A 20,994-nucleotide genomic window follows, 5' to 3' on the forward strand; every position below is an offset into this window, starting at 1 on the left:
TATCTTATCTAATCTAATCTAATCTAAGTGACAGCTGAAAAGGGGAGAAGTGAGGCCATATCCACACAGACTGATCAGACCAGTAAAAACCAATGAAACAAGTGAAACAAATATGAACGGGCTAGACGGTCACAAAGGAAGGAAAGTAACTAGAGTCACAAAGAACGCAATGACAAAATAAAATGTCATGATTTAAACAATCACTCTTAAAGATAAAACACACACACAGAGGTGCTTTATTGGAGGTTTATTGAATTATTTTAAAATGTTTATTTTGTTGATCAAGTGACTGTTCAATGATGATGATGATATTTTTCAAAGAAGAGTTGGATTGTTTGCATCATGCTGCTCATCTGTCTGATAGAAAAACATTAAGATTTATTATGAGAAATTCACTCCATTTTCAACAATGCAGTGTGGGGAATAGTATACGATGAACTTAGGATAATAACCTGAGATTGTTCAGCATCCATACAGCCTGTTGAGCCTGAGGATGTCCATCTGACTCATCTCAGTGGCATATCCAAACTCCACATTGGAATTAGGGATAGCCACCAAAGTGGGCTGGTTGTTCTTGGAGAAGGCGTACCTGAAAACACAGGGTGTGTTTTTTTCCCAAGGGAAGTTACTGAAAGCTATTACGCCTACTGTACAATAAGTATTTGCCAAATTGACTATGAAATTTTACCAAGCCAGAATAAACCACAAAATATCAAATAGAGAGTACAAAAATATTTAAGAAATACACAATTTCGAAGAAAAAAACAAGAGAGAACAATACGAAAAATTCTGATTCACATTCACTCAGTTTTCATTGCACTTTAACACCTGTTTGAACATCTTTCATAATTTCCAACATGATGACGGCAGCCACAGCTGTAACACGGAGCTGCTGGTATTGATACCTACTTGTGGTAATGCATAACAGAGCCATAGTCATAGGGGGTTCCCTGGTTCAAAGTGTTGATTTTGTCAAAGTTGTGCTCCATTCCTAGAGACAGAAATACCATGAGCTCCATTATTCATTCTTTTTCTTGTTTCTGTGGCTTTAGTCCACTCTACATTTCTATGAGTGTTCAGATAGTTCGGCATTTTATGATGTATTGCATTTTGCTTTCTTATAACGCACTATGAAGGTTTGTGTGCTCGTCGATTCCAATACTGGTTTTTGCTCACGTGAAATAAGTGGGATTATAATGGGTTATAATGATGATCGACAGACATATTGGTATTATGAATTTGCTTCTTGTCCGTCGACATTGTTTGTGCAAAGCTAAGCAAAGCCTGAAGTACAGAATAGCTGTGACAGCTGTAGCTGTCTTTGGATTCAACCTTTGGTTAAACAAAAAGCCAATCTGCACATTTTTCAAAATGCCCAAGTAATCCTATATTTTGTGCCAGTAATTGTTTTCTTTCTGTATTCTATTTATATTGCTGTCATGGATAGTGAAAAGTGAAAACAGACAAACCCGGAGTGATGTTCTCCCACAAAACGCGGATGTGTTCGTCGCGGTCAGAACGTGTCTGCTCGTGATTGAAACCCAGAGCGTGGAGCACCTCGTGCTGGACAGTGTCGTAGTAAACACAGCCTGATTGCTGCAGGGACAGTTCCTGCGCATAGTAAAGACGGCCGATGTAGGAGTAGCACCTACAAAGGTACAAAATAAATCTTGTTACAAAAGCTGCAAAAATGTCTTCTTTTTTTTCAAATCTGTAACTGCACAAACTTTTTTGAAATATGTTTCATGTTAACACAACAGGGAATAGTTAACCAATCCTGCAAGTATTAAATATGTTGCTAAAACCTGTTCTATGTGAGATTTCTTTGCTTTGTTTTTTCTCCATCCAGTGCAACTACCATTTCTGGAGTTCTACCAACTCCAGAAATGTGGTGCTTCATTAATTCATACACAGAAAAGTGTGGTTGCACAGCCATTTTTAAACAATAGGAAACATTTTGTATGGATGGAAATGGAATTTTGGGGGACTGCAGTAAACTTTGCCATTATGAATATTTTCTTTTTTACTCGTTCTGATTGGTTGAGAAAGTGAAAAACTTTGGCCTGGATTAATCGAACAAAAGTCTCCGCTGCATGATTTAGTAGTTACATTTAGTGTTTATACACCTACAGTCTGAAATCCTTAACTAATCCTTAAACGAACAAAAAATAGTGACGTTAGTGAACATATTAAAATTAAATACAGGTTTTCTTGGACAGATTGGGCAAAGAAAGAACGTGCTTTGCTCATGTTTACCCATTAAGACTCTGGATATTCAAGTAGTCTCTCTCGTTTGTGCGTCTGATTAAACGGATACAAGAAAAAGAACCGAAGGACTGCAGAGCACGCTCGATGACTGCCACCTCACGAGAGGCTGGAAAAATGGAAAACACATTTTAATCCACCACTAGACCAACAGGATCCTGTGATATTTTGCAGGAAAAATGTCTGCAGTGCAACACACCATGTTCCTGGTGATAAGTGCAGAGAATAGCATTCATAGATGAGTTTTCTCCTTACTGTACACGCTGGAAAGGGTGTAGGGCACGTAGACATGTCCATCAGCGGACTTGGGCCACATGCAGCCAGAAGCGGTGCAGGGGTCAGCGTTTCTCTCCGCCTCCGAGCCGTATGCAATATCATCCACTATGTAGGGTTCATCAGGAGAACGGACTGCAGCAAACACATTGATCAGTTCAATTGTCTGATTCACTCTTACATCATTCTCCCTTTTTACTGAGATCTAAAATATTTGTGATAGTCCAAAGGATCCGAGTACCACAAAAGACACTGAGATTCTGAGAAAAGGCCAGGGAGGAGAAAAGAGGGTTAAACTTTTTTATGGCTTTAAAAATTCTCACCAATATCTCTGTTGGCTCTCTCAATTCGCTCTGAAGTTGACAGAACCTTAGCATCCTGCACAAAAAGGAATGAAGAAGTGCTGTTGGCATACTGATGATCTACCAGCAAGGATCATAGAAGTAAATAATTATTTGATAAACGTTTTTATACTTTATTTTTAAAAAGAATATTTTACAATTAAAGGATGGATTCACTGTCAGTAAATTTGTCAGATGCAAGCAATTATTCCTCCTTTTCATACTGGCCAAACGATGTGATCTTAATGAGCTCTTAATGGAAGTGACTGAAAACCACAGTTGTCAGTTGTGATACATTGTATTGTGATACATGTGACTCTAATATATTGCATCACCAGTCTTAAAAATATAGCAAACATGTTCCAAAATTAGCTTTTTGTGCAAAACAAAGTCAGGAAAGCACTTCAGAGGAGAAGCACATCAAGTGGGAATCTGCAATATTGTCTGAAAGTAGAAAACTAAAGAACAATGGTAAACTTACAGATTCCAGAATTTTCCAGGAGTTATTGACAGACAAAAGGGAGAGAGAAAGAGAGAAAAATGACATTTGTTCCACATTTATTCCACCAAATCAGTCAAGATGTGCTAGAAAAGGAGAATTCCTTACCTCACTTTCAGCCCAGACAGAGATTGCCAAAAGGGCCACAAGGCCTAGAACACACCTAACCCCAACCATGTCAACAAAATATCTGCAATAATGATACAAAACATATTTACCCAGTTATTCCAGTTCTTCAAAATTCAGCTTAGACGAGGATTCTTAAAGCAGAACAAAGGAGAATTTATTGGTGATACTTACAGCGATCCCTGAAGTGACAGAAACGCATCATAATGCAATGTGGTTGAACATCACTTTATAAAGCCAACTGCACCGGAACAAAAAAGTCCTTTTATGGACATTTTGGAGGAGAAGAGGGGAGTGAAAAGCCCAAGATAAATACATGTCACCTTGATGCCATGTTGCATATCCCCACGATCCCTTGATAAGAGCAGTTCATCGTAAACTTGTACAAAGGTTGTTTCTTAACCAGTCTTGTGTCGCCTTTCTTCTTTTCAGTCAACACAGCTGAAATGAAATCATTGTAGATATGTGGGATTTATTGGGAATAGCCACAAAATTTTGAACATGAGCAGAAATCTTGCACATCGGAACTATGAAAGTCCAGGGATGCACACTTAGGTAGCCAACGTCCCCAAACACAAGTTGGAAAATTATTCTGATATCAGACAAATTCATCATCATCATCATCATCATCATCACTTTACATTCTGACTCTCACATCTGTATCCATGCAAACTCAAAAGAGGAAAGAAGAGTAATGTCATGATTTGCTGGCGAGAGAACCCAAATGCACGAGACAAACCACAGCAGCTTTATTGGGGTGATAGAAAACCTAAAGCAGCATGATACAGAATCTCTGAGAATTTCTTTGCATTGTACTCCAGACACTTTCTCAAAGAGAGTGTGAACAAATTGTTTCTGAAAATCTTCAGGAGGATGCCCAAATCTGCGACTTTACATGCCCCTCACAGTGCTCAAATAAAATAAAATAAACAAAATACCTGGAAATGCAACAGATCATTTCACCAAAACTTGCATAGTCTGTATTATAAAATCAAGGTTACTGCAAGACTGCAATAGCAACATAAGTAATAGATTGTGATGCACCATTTTCATTTAAACTGGATGGTTTTTAGAGAAAAACACCTTTTTTTCTTTTTTTTTTCTTTCTTTTTTTATAAATTTCTTCTGGAACCTGCGAGTACACACAACAACTTAAAAAATAATTCTGAATTTTTAAAATGTACAAGACATTTATATGACCCGAGATGTCAGTTTCATCTTTAATTTATTTTTCCTGGAGTGGAAAAGGTGTCTAAAATTTAACAAATGAAGCAGATTTGTAATGGAAAAAAATTGTAATTGTTATAAAAACTTTTCACCCATTTTTTAAAAGCATTTTTCTTTATACATTTTTGGAGCGGTATTTGTGTATAGACTGGAACACATTTGTGAGTAGTCAAAATTTGTGAAGTCTTTAATATACATTTTTCAACCTCTTGAGACAAACTTCTCTCCATAGTGAACCATCTGGAATGGCGTTTCCAGATGTTACAGACATTTCCACAAATTACATGCTTTAAGCGGCAGATAATTTTAACATGTGTCTAACAGCTCAACAAATATCTGCAAGCAAACAGTTTTTGTTCAGTGTGTCACAAAATGTGTGTGCTACCTAGAGTTTCAGCTGCTTGATTTCCCAGGGAGGGTACAAAAACACTCATCGGTGACAGAACTCATCAGTGATATTTTAAGGGGAAATGTAAAAATGAAATATATAGTTAGGTCCATGTATATATTTGAATACTGACACAAGTTGTTTTTTTAACCCATTTACTTAAACATATTCCAATTATAGTTACATAGTGGGCATGGGCATAATGTGTAGACTATCAGCTTTCATTTGAGGGTGGCACATTCAAATTGGATGAATGTGCCACCCGCTTTTTAAAGAAACCTAAAGTAATTGGACTATTAACTCAAAGGCTATTTCATGGGCAGGTGTTGGTAATTCCTTCATTGTGTGATTATCAGTTAAGTAGATAAAAGGCTTGGAGTTGGCCTGAGGTGTGGTGCTTGCATCTGAGTGATTGTGCTGTGAAGACAACATGCAGTTAATTGATCTCTAAATGCAAGTGAAACAAGCCATCCTTAAGCTGTGAAAACAGAAAAAAAAACATCAGAGAAATTGCTACAATATCAGGAGTGGCAAAATGTACAGTTTGGTACATCATGAGAAAGAAAGAAAGCATTGGAGAACCCAGCAACACACAAACGAAACCCTGGACCTACACAGAAGATGGCAGTGGTGGATGATTGCAAAAGAAGAGTATTGTGTAAGTGGAGATTGGACTAGATTGGACTTTGGTGAAAATCAAAGAATGGAAAAACATTCTTTGTAGAGATGAAAGCAAGATCAACCTCTACCAGAATGACAGCAAGAGTATGGAGAAGGTGCAGAACAGCTCATGATCCAAAGCAAACCACATCATCTGTAAAACACGGCACTGTGATGGCTTGAGCGTCCACAGCTGCCAGTGGCACTGGGATGCTTGTTATTATTGATGATGTGACACAAGACAGAAGCAGCTGAAGGAATTCTGAGGTATTCAGAGACCTATTATCTGCTCAAACTGAGCTGAATGAAGTTAAATAATTGTGCCGTGTTTCATAACAGAGATGGACAATGACCCAAAACATACAGGCAAAACAACCCAGGAGTTTATTAAAGCAAAGACAGTGTCACTGTTGCCTCACAGCAAGAAGGTTCTGGGTTCATATCTCACCTGTGGCTGCTCTGTGTTGAGTTTGCATGTTTGCCGTGCAAGTAGCCCTTAAATCAATTCAATAAGCAGATTTGGGGTTTAAAAAGTCAAACTTGCTTCTACAAGATTAATTTTTCCTTTTTTTTTAAAGTTTCTTCAGATGATTGTATATTTTGTGCTTGTTGGGTCAAAAAAAGTTAACTGCTTCTGGGAGAGGATGATGATTTATGTAAATTTGCTCAAAAGCTCTCTTCCATTTCACCCAGCTCATGTTTGAAAATTCACTGCAGGACGCTCTTTACACTGTAAGTTGTCATTTAATGTCATTTATACAACTTCTGCCATTTAACAACTTTATTTTTTATCAGCAGATTTCAGAAAGAAATTCTTAGTTCATGAACCGCTGGCATAGTACATAAAAAGTAAAGATTCTGTGAACGGGTCAATGAAGATTTATTTTTAATTCAATGTGTTAAATTGTACGAAAGAGTGACAAAACAGTCTTGGAAACAACTGCTCTGATGTCTGAACGGCACCACATTTCCAGGACTGCTATTAGCACCTGTGAAAACAAAAGAAAGAAAGTGTGAAACTAAGGTTTAATATGTGTTGCCCAACACACAAGTTATATTTAGCAGCATTAGCTGCTAAAAAACACCTTTTTATGACACCTTTGTGATGCTTTATAATGTGAATGTGTGTGAATAAATTGCAAGTTATTTAAATGTCACCATCTTGCATCAGTGATAAAAAGCTTACGATGGTTTCCTTCCTTCATATTCAAAGCACACTGCCTTCTGGTGCTAGTCAGGTAGCATAGTTAAAGAGTTAAAAAGTCGGTAGTTGAAATATAAATGGCTGTTGCAACTTTTTCCCCCCATTATTTTTATTCATCACCTAAATGCAGTTTATATTACTGTAACCATAGTGATGAAGCTCCTCTACCTCAAAGTACAGATTTATACAGAAACCCAGATCTTTCATCAAGATTTGTGCATAAATGTAACCAAATCATTGCCTTAGCATTGTATTACAATGAAAATCTCAGTTATTCATTTACTTAAATTAAATTATAACATGTTGCACATTCAAAACTCATGTTGCATTTCTTACTGTTTAACACTTGTACAGCCTGTTCAGTCTGGTGATGTCATTCTGGCTCATCTGAGTTCCTGTGCCAAATTCAACATTGGGATTGGGAATGGGCTCCATGGTGGGCTTGTTGTTGCCAGAGAAGGCATACCTGGAATAATGTACAGCGGGTTTGTTTGTATTCAAGAAAAAATGAGAAACTATTGCTTTATAATTGAAATGGTCTCTGTGGCTCTCATTGGAAAAACAAAAAGAAAAGAGCAAGTAAAAGTTTGTCAGTTGGCTCTCATTAAGAGGATGATGTCTTCATATTTTCTATATTCAGAATCACTACGTGCTGGTAAGAGGTGCTTACATTTTTTTCAGCGTGCAGAAAAACCCTTGATTAATTTTGCATAAACAGCAAAAAAGAAAGTTATCAAAAAACAATAATAATAATAAAAAAAAAACCTGAACTAAAACTTAAAACTGAATGAACAGATGTCTGATGAAAGTGATCCAGACCTGTGGTACTGCATGACTGAGTTGTAGTCATAGGGGGTGTTCTGGTTCAATGTGTTGATCTTGTCAAAGGCATACGCCCAACCTGAGAGAGAGAAAGTGTCATATGCATCAGAAAAGGCTGATGAGAGTTAATGTTTGCATTTAGAGCCTCAAACTCTGTTTGCTCTATAGTTAAAAGGTTAGTTTTATAATTTTACACATTTGAGTTTATAATATATTTAATGACTTTATTGTCACTTACCTCACTTTATAATTTAAAGTATGACATTTAAGTTATTTCTTATCGAATTTTGTAAAATCACTTCGATCCCTAGTTGAGTGCATCCTGTCCTGCTGTGTTGCTGTTCATTATGGAAGATCATTTTAAAGCTAAACTGTAACCCGAAACACACCAACAGCCCAAAGAGACCAGAGAGTGCCACCAAAAACAGAAATCAGACCGGATGCGATGTTCTCCCACAGGATTCGGATGTGCTGGTCCCTGTCAGAGCGACACTGCTCATGGTTGAAACCGAGGGCGTGGAGCAGCTCGTGCTGGACGGTGTTATGGTAGAGACAACCCTGACGGTCCAGAGACACTGCCTGGCCATAACCAAGGCGACCGACATAGGAGTAACACCTGCATTCACACAATAAGAAAAAAGAAAGGAAAAAAAGAAAAATGTATTGTTATCATCCCTTACAAAGCAAAGCAAATTATCTAAACGAAACTATAATAAGGTTCTACAAACAAAATGTTTTCTTTTAACTAATAAAAGACTATCACAGTCATTTAAAATGATAAAATATAATGGCTATGTCTGTCAAGTAAATTATTATTTATTAATTAATGTAACTATGACTCTAATTGTGATTAAAAGTCATACCAAAGAAGATTTTAAATTCTTGCTGAAATTGGAAACTGAAATTAACTCTGATATTTAACTCTGTAGAATAAAACAAATGACTAGGAAGCACAGAGTGTGGGCCATCACAGTATGATTTTAAAAATGCATAAACAGTTTAAGAACCTCCAAGGACTGCACAGTTTCCACACACACACACACACACACACACACACACACACACACACACACACACAGAGAGAACAGCAAGAACACAGATTATCACCCATTGATGGACTGGATGTTCAGGTAGTCTCTCTGGTTGGTTCTTGGGACGAAGCGAATGCAGGAGACGTCTTGGAATGACAGCAAACCTCGCTCAATGATGGAGCGCTCACGAGAAGCTGAGAAGCAGAGGGAAGAATACATTTCCACCTACTGTCATCTGCTCAGTATCTGTAATTACAGAAATACTTTGAAATCTACACTGATTACAGTTTTTTACAGACGCTAGGACACATTTCTCAATACTTAGGTCACGTTTGCAAAACTCCTCACACAGTGAGCACAACAGAAGTCTATGTGGGCTAAACTGAGGATCAGTTATCATTGTTTTGGCACAAAATGCATTCAATGACTACATCTCTCAAATTTCATGAATTATCTTCTCACTCAGACACAACAACTGCCAAAAACCTTTGTACGGACAGGACATTTTGCATGTGCTTACATACTGTTTTCAAAACTGTTAAACTCATGGTCAAAACAATAACACAATGCAAACTGAATAAGACAGCAAAATCCAACAGCAATATTTTATTGAAACATATTTCCAATCTAAAAATGCAGTTTAACCAGCCACAGCTGATTCTCATTGTAGATGAACATCTACACAGATGTTACTCCTTCAATTTCATTACAAAAGGAGACAACTGCTGAATAGGTTTTTTTGTGATGTAAACATGGACCCAGCCAGAAATGGAGTAGAATAGCATTACTATTGTATGTGTATCAGTGGATGGTGTGTATACAAATTCTTGTATTTTGGGATTACTTAGTGCAAAAAAATAAAAATACATAAACAAATATTAACGAATTCTGCATGATGTCTGATTCATTCCAGTAACATATATTGAAATTATAAACAGAGATGTGTCCTTGTTTTACACAAGAAAACACTGTGTAATGCTACATGTTGTTAGTGTTTTTTAGGTCATTGTTTTGTGGGTGACAAAGTGTGTTTGTCGGCTGTCAACCTTTGCTAGTGTTCTGGAAGAATGAGTTTATTTGAGACCTGAATGAAGTGTTTTGGTAGTTGTAGTGCATTTTGAATGTGGAATGAACTGCTTTGCCAAGCTGATGGTCAGTTAGGAGGATTGTGTGAAGTGTTTTGCAAAAGTGACCTAAGTATTGGGAAATGTGTCCTAGCGTCTGTAAAAAAAACTGTAACATGGAAAATGCAATAAGGATTCATCAAAATCAAATTTTTTTTAGCATTTTTGTCGTTTAAACTTTGAGCTTCATTGTCAGTTTGTAGTTATTGCAAAATAAAGTCTTTAGTTTTTATGTAGAATTTAAAGTAGTTGTTGCTGTTTTTTTTTAAGTGTTAAGCCAAAAATTGTGGCAAAGCATTAAATAAAGATGTACAAATCGCAGGTTTATTCCTTTTTCATTCTCCAACGGAGTATAACTACAACACAAAGTTTAACTTGTGAAACAAGACCGGACACAGAAAAATCACAGTTGATTTATTAAGCTATTCACTTCATTTCATTCAGATTTGTTTTCTGTGCTGTTTTGGGATTTTTTTTGTTTTATGAGCTTGTTTCACTTTGATTTTACAGTCCATTAGTTCATTTGATCAGCTGCTTTATTCCAATTTTAAAACTGCCTTAATAATTCTTGAGTTACTTACAGTAATGAGAGGCGATGACGTAGGGGACATAGACGTTTCCATCGCTGGATTTTCCCCACATGCAGCCAGAGGAGGTGCAAGGATCAGCATTCCTTTGATTCTCATTTTCATAAGCAATGTCATCAATGATAAAGGGCTCCTCTGCTGTGTGCACTGTGAAATGAGAGCACTGAGTGATTTGATGATATATCAGTGTATGGTAAAGTATATCAAAGTACTGTTGTGCAAATGAGCAAAATACCTTCTTGCTCTGAGGCGACAGTACTAACCACTGCACCGCCATATGGAAAATAATCAATGTATCTAATGATAATTTTGCTTCATTTTAATCTCAGTGAATGGACTACAACAGGATCTTATTTCTTTTACAAAATGTATGCTCCAAATTTACGTAACATTGAAGGTCAGCAGTTTTGTCATCTTAAGCTCAGTGGTTTCATAAAATATTATTATTGATATATCATTAATCTCAAAAAATCTGGAAGAACCTTGAGTCTGGATTTTAACAACAAATCTGTAATATTTTCCTGAGATATTTCACAATAGAAATACAGGATTCACACAAGCAATGTTCAATCTCAGAACGAAGAGTGGAGCAAAAATAAATCTGGAACCATAAAGGCCGGAAGTAATATGTATATGTATAAGTAATATGTAAATGAAGTATAAATATCTTACCTACATCCTTGTTGGCCCTCCACAGGAGCTCAGCGACAGACAGATCCTAGCTCAATCAGATGGCATCATTCATTAGTGAGGATTTACATGGAAAATCTTCGGTTTTCAATTGAAATTTGTTTCCAGAAAGATGAAATAAAGTCTTTACATGTTTTACAAACTCATGTGTGAATGTGGTTATCTGAGGAATGATTCTTGGCAGATGTCAGTTCAGCAAATTCATTGCATTCATTGCTTGTCAGTATTTTTCTTGGATCATTCACTCAGTCACGGCCAGAGATGGGCAGTAACTGTAATCCGATTACTTGTATCAAGTAACGAGTAAAGTAAGGGATTACTATTGCAAAAACGGTAATTAGATTACCGTTACTTTCCCGTAGGAACGCTGCGTTACTGCGTTACTAAAACCGTGATTTTTCTTGCAGAATGTCTCATGACGGTGACGTAAACGAGTGCGACGTTTGTGGCAACCGCTGTGTGCAGATCAACAATGGATAATATATCGAGTGCGGGAAAGAGTATGAGCCTGCAGCGTTTAAAGCGTGGAAGTACTGACCTTACTTTGAGTTTGATTCCATAAAAAGTGACAAAAACATTAGCGTCCGTTGTGCGTGGGAAGAAAACTTCTTTTTACAGCGAAAAAAACCCCTAAACTTCCAAACAAGCACCGAGTGCGCTAAGAGGTAATGGGAAACTCACAGAAAAACTCGCGGATTCTTCCACTGACCGCGGCACACCTGCACCAGGGTAAACCTCCGCCTACCCTACTCCTGCTTTACAGATGAAAATAGAGCAACAGGACCGCTGAGTCTTTGACTTAATTTATTTTCTGCTGTTTTACTTGCATCTATTTGAAAGACTGAGTGTAAACACAAAAAATATTTTAGTTTATGTGCTGGAATGTGCAGAAAATAGGTTTAAATATTAAACAAATTTCTTCCAGTCAGAGAATGTTGCATATAATTAAAATTTTGCTTGATGCATAAAGTTAAAAGATTAAAACTAATAAAACAAGTTTTAAAAAGGGACCTTTCCATTTGATTACATTTTGTATGATGGATTATGCAGAAAAAGTAGAATTGGGCTGAAAGATCTATCGCTTTATCACCTATTCAGGTTGTAAATCGTGTTTTTAAAAAGTAACTAAGTAACTAAGTAATTAATTAATTTTGCAAATAAGTAATCAGTAAGGTAACGGGATTACTTTTTTGGGGAAGTAATCAGTAATTAGTTACTGATTACTTTTTTCAAGTAACTTGACCAACACTGGTCACGGCTACCCAACATGAGGTTTTCCTGCTTTGGTGAGTGACTTTTGAGTATTTTGTAGGTCTGTTATTTAGTATCAATTAGCAGGTATTTGTGTCTGTATAGTCTATGACTGCAGCTTGAAAACCAGCAATCTAGAAGGCCTGACAATCCACCATCTCTTCTGGCTCCGAGACTTAAGAAGGTCTTAAGAGCTTGGAAACAAAAGTGACTGGACTTTTTTAAGTTTCTTGAAGATGTTTCATCTCTCATCTGAGAAGCTTCTTCAGTTCTACAACCAATCGATGGAGATTCCCGGATAATTAAACCCTAGTTGGGGTTATTCTCATTGACCCACTATTAATCACGTGACTCATCACATGAGTCAAAGCGCAAAAAAATGAATGGTTCGTTATCACCAGAGGTTTCAAGTGATATCACATTCGCCTCTTAAGGTACCATTGGATCAATTCTTTTCTTCTCTTGTATGCACAGTGTAATGTTGCATAATTTAACCTAACACAATCATGTCTTGGAAAAATTTGAATCTGGAATTTAAACAAAGCTGTCAGATAAATGTAGTGAATTAAGAGAGCAATATTCTCTTAATGAAATGGAGTAAATGTAGCATTAAGTGGGATTTGTAAGTTCGATATTTAGGATATCCTCACCTTCTCATCAGCCCAGCAGAGGACAGAGGCTCCGAGGAGAATCAATAAACTGAGTGTGCATTTCATGAAAGCCATGTCACACAGTGTTAACACCTGGATCCTGCTGCAGCTCCTGTTTATACCCTTCAGTATATCTGCTGACTCGCAAAAAAACTCATTGACATTGCTTTACTTGGAGATAAGGAGGAAGTTGCCTTGAAAACATCCTGTCCTTTCCCACCAGCATCAAAACTATACCCATAATGCTGTGTGAGAATGCTGCCCCAGAACACCTGATCAATGTTTTTGGGGAGTTTGAATATTTTATCAGCTGTAAGTGGTTTGGTTTGTCTGTTTGTTTATGAGAGCAGGCATGATTGTTTATGTATGTCATACATACATAAAGAAATTATGGGCAGATTTGGATGAAAACTTTACTACAGTTGGAGCTTGGCCTGCCTGACAGATTATGTCTTGGAGACAATTCAAAGCCAAATCGGGCAAATTTGCACCTTTTTCAACAAATTGTTTTGAATACATAACAGACAAAATGAATACAGGAGAGTGACATCCTCTGTGTTAATTCAGCATGTGGCTTAAATGTAAATGTATCTTAAGTTCTACCTCTGGGTGATTTTATGATAGATGGACATTACAGCATCAAGTATTTTGCACAGATTACAAATGGACATTTTGTCAAGGTTTTACATTTCGTGTGACCTTACATGCTCTTCTTGACCTCTTTCAACAGATGCCATGAGGACAAATTGCCTGCAGTGTCCTGTGGTGTTTCACTCTTTTAATCTTAAAACAGTAAATCTGTCCTCTCTAGGGAAACTGGTTGGGATATTCAACAGCCATTGAAAGATAGGGCCTGGATTACAATTATACATTTTTATATATATACACATGTGTGTGTGTGTGTGTGTGTGTGTGTGTGTGTGTGTGTGTGTGTGTGTGTGTGTGTGTGTGTGTGTAACTAAGCAGTATATATATATATATGTGTGTGCAGTAAGCAGTTTTTAAAGTTTTTACATATTTTTGAGCTTGACTTGAAAGGCAGACTCTGTTTCACTATCTGGCTTTCTGACTTTCTCTTTTGATAAGTAGTGCTGAATGTTATGACTGACTGCATCTGGTAGTTTCTCAGGATAAAATTGATTTGTTTGACAGCACTCAGTGGACTGACCAATACTTGGAACAGAGGGAAAATCCAAGGAACTGAGTGAAGATCTAAAAAGGAGCATTACAGAATCACACAGGTTGACCAGGTCCCTTAGAGCAAATTGTAAACAACTGCAGATTTCAAGATTAGTTCAAACAGTTGTATGAAATTATGAGTTATTCAGCTGTATCACCACTTTGCTATGACATTAATAAAAAGAAAAAAGAAAAAAAAAAAGAAAAAAAAATGATGGTTAGGATTTTCAGTTAATGCCCAAGACCCACCAAGGTTAGAGCCTGCCATGAACTGGAAAATGCCAGAACACTAGTGTCAATGTCCACAAAGACACAAGTTTTACATCACCATGGATTGAGAGAGTGCTGACAAAGTAAGAAAACCCCTGCTCCAGATTCCACACCATCATGCTCAACTGAAACTTGAAATTACTGACATGAACAAGCCAAATTTCTTCAGGAGACACAATGACAAATGAAAAGAGGCATGTTCGGAGAAGTAAAGGTGACGTTTTAAGCAAGGTGGTGGGACTGTCATACTCTGGCTTGTTTTGCTGCTAGTGGTACCAGTATATTGCACAAAGTGGGTGGAATAATGAAGAAAGGACTACCTCCAAATTCTTCAACTCTGTATCAAAGAAAGTGGCAAGTGAAACTTGAGCACAGTTGGGCTTTCCAACTCGACAAAGATCCAAAAATAACACATTAAAACTGGTTTTTGGAATGGATAAAAATGCTAACATTAGCCTCCTGGAATAGTTTTCCCAAAGCCCTGACCTCAAACCTACGGAGCTCCGCAGGGGACATGGGAGAAAAAAAAATTAAGACGGACTAACTCGGGATCTCGCAAAAGTTTCATCTCCGAAAACGTCGCAGCACTTTTGCAAATATGTGATGTCTTGTAAACTGAGCAGATATCTGACGTTTACACAACTACATTCACGCCTCAAAATATCTTAAAAGTGTATTTTGTGACCCAGAAAGAGTAATATTACAACTAAGTAGCTGCCGACGTTGTTGGAATTCAACTTTTGCACAACTTTTGCGAGATCCCGAGTTTTTTTCCCCCATGTCCCTTCGTACAAACCTATCCCTATTGCCCTATTGAATATTGTGGGCCATGCTGGAAAGCTGGGTCCCCTCCAGGAACTTATCCGATGTAAATGAACCTAACAGCAATAGAATATCTAACCAGAATCATTTCAAAAGCTTGTTGATGTCAAAGGTCACCTCAATGCCCTTTTTCTTGTAAGGTTTTTGTTGTATTGTAAACAGGGGGGTCCAGCTCCAGGCCTCGAGTGCCGGTGTCCTGAGGGTTTTTGATCTCACCCTGGTTCAACACACCTGAATCAAATGATGAGTTCATTACCAGGCTTCTGGAGAACTTCAAGACATGTTGAGGAGGTCATTTAGCAATTTGAATCAGCTGTGTCGGATCAAGAACACATCTAAAACCTGCAGGACACCGACACTCAAAGCCTGGAGCTGCCTACCCCTGCCCTATAAGCAGGCACCTGGCGAAGAAAGAAAAATTCCCCTTTAACGGGAAGAAACCTCTAAAGAAAATCTATTAAGTGGAAACCTTTTCAGCAGAGGAAAAGAAATAACCCATCACCCTTCAATATGCATTCTGAAAGGTCTGAATGCTTTTTTCAACTATAGTCTAAAAAGTAATGAAAATATAGCAGGTTTAGTCATAACTGAATGCAACATTGAACACTGAAAAATGAACAAGAAAAATAGTTTTCAGTTCAAGCAATTCACAGACGCAGATGTTTGAAGCGGTTTGTTTAATCTTTTCATACACATGCAAACAGCAGTGATATCATTTTCCCACATTCATCTTCACATTTAATCTGACATCAACAGGTTGTGCTTCTAGTTGATGTGCTTCAGGTCAAGTTTGCAGGTTTTTGGGGGACCTTTCTTGCTCTTTTAGACCTCCTTCAACAGAAGACCATAAGGGCGGATGGCCTGTTCTACTATCGCCTGCTCTTCTTGAGCTGAGAACACAGACGGGATGGGAACCAGCCAGTACTTATCGTTGTTGTGTTTCTGCCTGTACTCTGGGTTGATCCGATTTTGCAGAATCACTTTGTATTGCTTGCCATTCTTTTGACAAGTGAAGGTTTTGGCATAAGAGACAGCTTCATTGACGTAAGGGGTAGAGTAAATCCCTCTGCCATAGGTCTGACCTGGACCTGGCTGTTAAATAAAAGTAAGATATATATATGTTATATTATTAAATACTGATACATTAAATACAGGCCTAATATGGAAATAGGACAAAAAGAGCACTGAAGTGGCTTAAAGGGTGAGCAGCTCTTGTGTGGCATAAATACGTTTATGTGCCATAACAATGGACATGCTATGGAAAAATATTCTGACAGAGATAAATAACAATAAATAAATAAATATACAAAAACCTGCAGCTTACAGGTTTTTGACATTATTCATAGGAAAAAGCCTTCTCAACACTTTTGCTCAACAATGCTCAACAAGTATAAGTACAGCTACAGTTTGCTCCTGAGGTCCTAGACATGCAGGCGTCCTCTCACAGTCACATAACTGCTATTTACTGCATTTCCTTTTCTTTGTGTTGTGCTGAGATTTTCATAGCTTGTGACTTGACATGTGACAAAACCATTCAACTCTCTTTTTGACTCTTTTCTCAACCCTGGGATAAAATCCAGACTTTAGAAAACTGAAGTGCTGCATGGGACACAGTCTCAGCATCTCAGCATGTGGAATAAGAGACCAGGAATATACATAAAGTGGGACAGTTGGTGGCATTCCATGCAATTTCAAAATATTAAATATCACAATTATACATCATATAAAATGTTACTGTAAAGCAATTGTACTGGGTAAAATAATGGGTTGTGATGATAACATAATCAAACCTTGTAGAATCCTTCGATGATGCCCCCAGCTCCTTCCTTAGATGTCCCATGGTAGGACACAGGCCACTCCCCTGGCACTGACGCAGTGCTTCGGTACCGAGTTCCCAGCCATGTATTTCCATCATACTTATTCAGGACCTGTGACAAAATATGAGGTGATGCAGGTGTATCTGGACCTGTATTTGTTTCAGACAGTCCATAGTTCATGTCTGCAAACTGTATCTTCAATTAAAGTCTGAGCTTCTGCATGTTGTACATATAGCATTTCAAAGTGCTTTACCTTTGGGACAAACTATTCTATTGATCTTACTTTGAATGGGGAGAGTCAGATATTTGGCTGTCTTTTATTTTCTACAACTTAAGAGCATCATGATGTACCAGTTATGCTTATAACACACATATGATATGTAATATGCTAAATAACTGTTTAACTATTCTTTTTCAAACCCAGTTCTAGTTCCATTGACACTGTTCACCTCTCTACATTTTTATTTTGAGGTCAATTCATTTCCAGTGCACTACCTGGAAAGCACTCTGGAAGTAACAGACTGCATACAGTTAATTCAATCAGGTCAAATTAGTTTTTTAAGGTGTGAGTTGAGACCAAATCTTTGCAGAAAATTCTTTACAGATGATTTGTTATATTGTTTTCTTATAATTCTATTTCTGTAGTTTAAAAAAAAAAAGGCCTAGTATTTGACATAAAAGAGAGGACTAAATGCAGTTATTGATTTCCAAGAAACTGATGAAGAAGAATATTGTTGAGAACACTAATAAACTTCTAGTTTAGTTTCGAAAATGAGCTGGAAGGAAATTCAGGGAACCAGAAGTTTCAACTTTCTAATGATTGCAAATATCTGAAGCCCAAAAAGTATTTTACTGGGATGTCATTGAATTTGTGCTCTACAGCCCGGCTTAAAGATCAATTAAAGCAGCTTAGACTCTAAGTAATGAGCATGAATAAAATGGTTGATGCTGATCTCAATTCAAAGACAAATTTACCTTGAGGGCAAAACGGTACCAACCACTTGGTCGTTCATACACCTCTCCGCCTCTGTAATAGGTCTCTGTGTCTTGGAGACCAGAGAAATCGTAGTCAAATGTTGGATCAAAGAATTCGCTCTCATCGATGATGAAACACCTTTCTTGTAGTGCAGTTTGAAAACAGGTGTCAGAGCCTGAACATTGCCCTCCATCTTGCAGAACACGTTGAATTCTGGCAAAGTTGTTTCTTGACACTGGGCTGCAAGTTGAGAAAGACAGCTGAGATTAGGGTCTGAATAAACCTGACCATCAACAAAAGAAAAGAAATGCTGCTCTTTCACTGGATGTTTTCTCACTCTCTGCAAACCAAACTGCAACATTGTTGTCAAAATTCTTTGAGCTTTAGAAACTACATCCTGACTGTGAATCTCAATATAATATCCCATCCATCCTCTTATCCTTTTCAGTGTTTTGTGGAGGGGGGTGCTGGAGCCTATCCCAGCTGCCTTAGGGCAATTTAGAGTTTCCAGTTAACCTATGCCCACTAACTGCAGGTCTTTGGATAGTGGGAGGAAGCCAAAGTAGAACATGGGGAGAACATGCACACAGAAGGACCCCAAATGGTGGAATTGACCTTCTTGCTGTGAGGCAACAGTGCTAACCACTGTGCCACCATGTTGCACCATTACTCCAATATAATATACTGCTACAAAAAAAATTTGAGAACTCTTCCCGTTCCCTTTTTGAGGAATGACATCAGCGCAAGTCTTAAGAATAGTTTATAATATTACAATATTTACCAGGTTTGATCTCCATCTGCGATTGCACAAATGAGACTGTTTATAGTCAGCGTTGGTGCTGCTGAGCCAGGAAAGCTTGCTCTTTGGAAAACTCCAGCGTGACCTCCTGCTCTTTGGTTTTGAACAGAAATGATCTGGGCATTGCAAACTGCACCCAAAGCTTCAAGTGCAATTTCTCTGTCCATCTTGATGTTGTCTTGATGTTGTAGTCCTTTGCTCTGCTCACTTCTACCTGCAAGTGTTGTGGCTCGTGCAGAATTGGGCTTATATGTTACACTGTTTATGACGTAAACCCAGTTTGCATAATTTCTTAGATAAATCAACTTTTGACTTTTTGACCTTCCAATAGGTGTGTTTTCATTGGAACTTTCTGTTCTTCTCTTTTTTCCAGTTGCAAAATTATTCATCATCTCTTAGACTTTCACAACTGCATCCACACCCTGAATCTTAGTACAGTCACAGTTTACCATTTTAAAAACAAAATACCATTATTACAATTATTCAGTAACCTCGGTTTCATTTGCAGAAGTTGGATTCAGCAAGCCTGCAAGAATTAGCTCTTGTTTATTTATTTTTTTAAAAAGGAGGAAACTTGTTTTTTTGGAGTGGATGATAAATGATAAGAGGGCAGGGGGATAAAATAAAGGTCCAAGCGTCCCTTGGCTTTTGCCTACTTCTCGTGCTCTGACTTTTCTTGACTTTTTGACCTTCACAAAAAGAAAAGGACAGTTGAACTTCTTCTGGAATTTTTTGCTCTGTACAAACTGAATTAAAGTGAAAAAGGATGTACATATTTTTCTCACCCTGTGGCCAAACTTCCCCCTTCCTGTGGTCTGTTGACACTACTTCTTGCAATTGCAGATTGCAACAAAAATTCAGTGGCATCAATTACAGCCTGCAACTTCTGGAGTACTTTCCATGGTATTTTACTTAAATTACAGTGCTTTGAGTTCCCCAAATATAGTTACCAATGGAAACAGTAGAAGAAAGATGTCACATTTGTAAGTGTGCGGCCAGAACAGGTAGAATCCTTTGTTCATGTGTGTCTCACTTCCCTATGTCAACATCTGTGGCCCCACATCACTAGATGAATTACATGGTAGGGTGTCCTCTCATGTACACACTCTCATTTAATGTTTTTTCTTTATTTTTACTACTTTCTACATTGTAGATACAAACTGAAGACATTAAATGTACAAAACTAGATATATGGAATTATGGAGCAAAGAAAAAAAAAAGGATAAATAACTCTAAATATGTTTTATGTTTTTTTGTCTCAGATTCCTGAAAGTAGTCACCCTTAGCTTTGTTGACAGCGCTGCAAACCCTTGGCCATCTCTCAATAAGCTTCATGATGTATGACAACTGTTAGAATTCATATAATGGCAAGAACCAATCAGCTAAGTAAAGACAAACAACAGTGCATCAATATTTTAAGAACTGAAGGTCATCTGTCCCCAAGTTCAGCTGCAAAAACCATCATGCGCTATGATGAAACTGGCTCACATGAGGACCACCCCAGGAAAGGACGACCTCTGTGCTGAGGATAAATTCATGTGAGTCACCAGCCTCAGAAATCACAAGTTAGCAGCACCTCAGATTAGAGCCCAGATAAATGTCACAGAGTTCCAGTAGCAGACTCATCTCTACATCAACTGTTCAGAGAAGACTGTGTGAATCAGGCATTTATGGACAAATAGATCCTGCAGCGACATGCCATTTTTTAAACTGTATTTTAAATATAAGATCTTGGATGGCAGAAAACTTTTTACAGCTTAACCAGGACAAAACTGAAGTTTTAATCGTCGGTCCCGAGGCTCAGAGAGAGAAACTCTTGTCTAAATTAGAGGCATTTTCACTATGTCCTTTGCTACAAGTGAAAAACCTGGGTGTTATTTTTGACTCTGAGCTTGGTTTTATCCCACATGTTAAACATGTAACCAAAATTGGATTTTATCATCTAAAAAATATAGCCAGAGTCCGCCCTATTCTCTCTCGGGCCAACACAGAG

At 37.7% G+C, this 20,994-nt stretch overlaps 3 protein-coding genes across 4 annotated transcripts; all 3 read right to left on the reverse strand.

Moving 5' to 3' along the window:
- Positions 1-232: 232 nt before the first annotated feature.
- LOC147325202 (high choriolytic enzyme 1-like) lies at positions 233-3,718 on the reverse strand. 2 transcript variants are annotated; one of them, XM_086299597.1, is made up of 9 exons: positions 3,679-3,718; positions 3,487-3,568; positions 2,862-2,907; positions 2,521-2,673; positions 2,257-2,374; positions 1,470-1,648; positions 910-991; positions 453-589; positions 233-353 (listed from the first exon to the last, which is right to left on the reverse strand). In XM_086299597.1, exons 2-8 carry the CDS (start codon positions 3,553-3,555, stop codon positions 463-465), a joined length of 774 nt encoding a protein of 257 aa, XP_086155723.1. In that variant the 5' UTR covers positions 3,556-3,568; positions 3,679-3,718; the 3' UTR covers positions 233-353; positions 453-462. The 2 variants fall into 2 exon arrangements, with proteins under 2 accessions (XP_086155723.1, XP_086155722.1); XM_086299596.1 differs by having other exon boundaries at positions 233-357.
- A 2,785-nt stretch (positions 3,719-6,503) lies between these two features.
- Positions 6,504-13,227, reverse strand: LOC147325203 (high choriolytic enzyme 1-like). The gene is made up of 8 exons (XM_086299595.1): positions 13,139-13,227; positions 11,220-11,265; positions 10,542-10,694; positions 8,913-9,030; positions 8,243-8,421; positions 7,803-7,884; positions 7,320-7,449; positions 6,504-6,768 (listed from the first exon to the last, which is right to left on the reverse strand). Exons 1-7 carry the CDS (start codon positions 13,211-13,213, stop codon positions 7,323-7,325), a joined length of 780 nt encoding a protein of 259 aa, XP_086155721.1. The 5' UTR covers positions 13,214-13,227; the 3' UTR covers positions 6,504-6,768; positions 7,320-7,322.
- A 2,856-nt stretch (positions 13,228-16,083) lies between these two features.
- LOC147325204 (uncharacterized) lies at positions 16,084-19,393 on the reverse strand. The gene is made up of 4 exons (XM_086299607.1): positions 18,984-19,393; positions 18,202-18,442; positions 17,200-17,337; positions 16,084-16,501 (listed from the first exon to the last, which is right to left on the reverse strand). Exons 1-4 carry the CDS (start codon positions 19,391-19,393, stop codon positions 16,232-16,234), a joined length of 1,059 nt encoding a protein of 352 aa, XP_086155733.1. The 3' UTR covers positions 16,084-16,231.
- Between the last annotated feature and the right edge of the window lie 1,601 nt (positions 19,394-20,994).

This window comes from Aulonocara sp. 'chitande type north' Nkhata Bay, linkage group LG7 (assembly GCF_057382095.1).
Source record: "Aulonocara sp. 'chitande type north' Nkhata Bay isolate Kocher_YH1m ecotype deep benthic linkage group LG7, A_spYH_male_GT1.1, whole genome shotgun sequence".
NCBI classification, from domain to species: domain Eukaryota; kingdom Metazoa; phylum Chordata; class Actinopteri; order Cichliformes; family Cichlidae; genus Aulonocara; species Aulonocara sp. 'chitande type north' Nkhata Bay.

Coding starts and splice junctions, on each gene's coding strand:
- LOC147325202 (XM_086299597.1), bottom strand. CDS start 3,555: ATGGTTGGGGTTAGGTGTGTTCTAGGCCTTGTGGCCCTTTTGGCAATC. Junction 2,375..2,520: donor CACCCTTTCCAGCGTGTACA/GTAAGGAGAAAA, acceptor CCATTTTTCCAG/CCTCTCGTGAGGTGGCAGTC. Junction 992..1,469: donor GTGGGAGAACATCACTCCGG/GTTTGTCTGTTT, acceptor TTCTGTCTCTAG/GAATGGAGCACAACTTTGAC.
- LOC147325204 (XM_086299607.1), bottom strand. CDS start 19,393: ATGATGAATAATTTTGCAACTGGAAAAAAGAGAAGAACAGAAAGTTCC. Junction 18,443..18,983: donor GCAGATGGAGATCAAACCTG/GTAAATATTGTA, acceptor CTCAACTTGCAG/CCCAGTGTCAAGAAACAACT. Junction 17,338..18,201: donor GGTACCGTTTTGCCCTCAAG/GTAAATTTGTCT, acceptor ATTTTGTCACAG/GTCCTGAATAAGTATGATGG.
- LOC147325203 (XM_086299595.1), bottom strand. CDS start 13,213: ATGGCTTTCATGAAATGCACACTCAGTTTATTGATTCTCCTCGGAGCC. Junction 10,695..11,219: donor GAGGGCCAACAAGGATGTAG/GTAAGATATTTA, acceptor CTCATTTCACAG/TGCACACAGCAGAGGAGCCC. Junction 9,031..10,541: donor CGTCATCGCCTCTCATTACT/GTAAGTAACTCA, acceptor TCTGCTTCTCAG/CTTCTCGTGAGCGCTCCATC.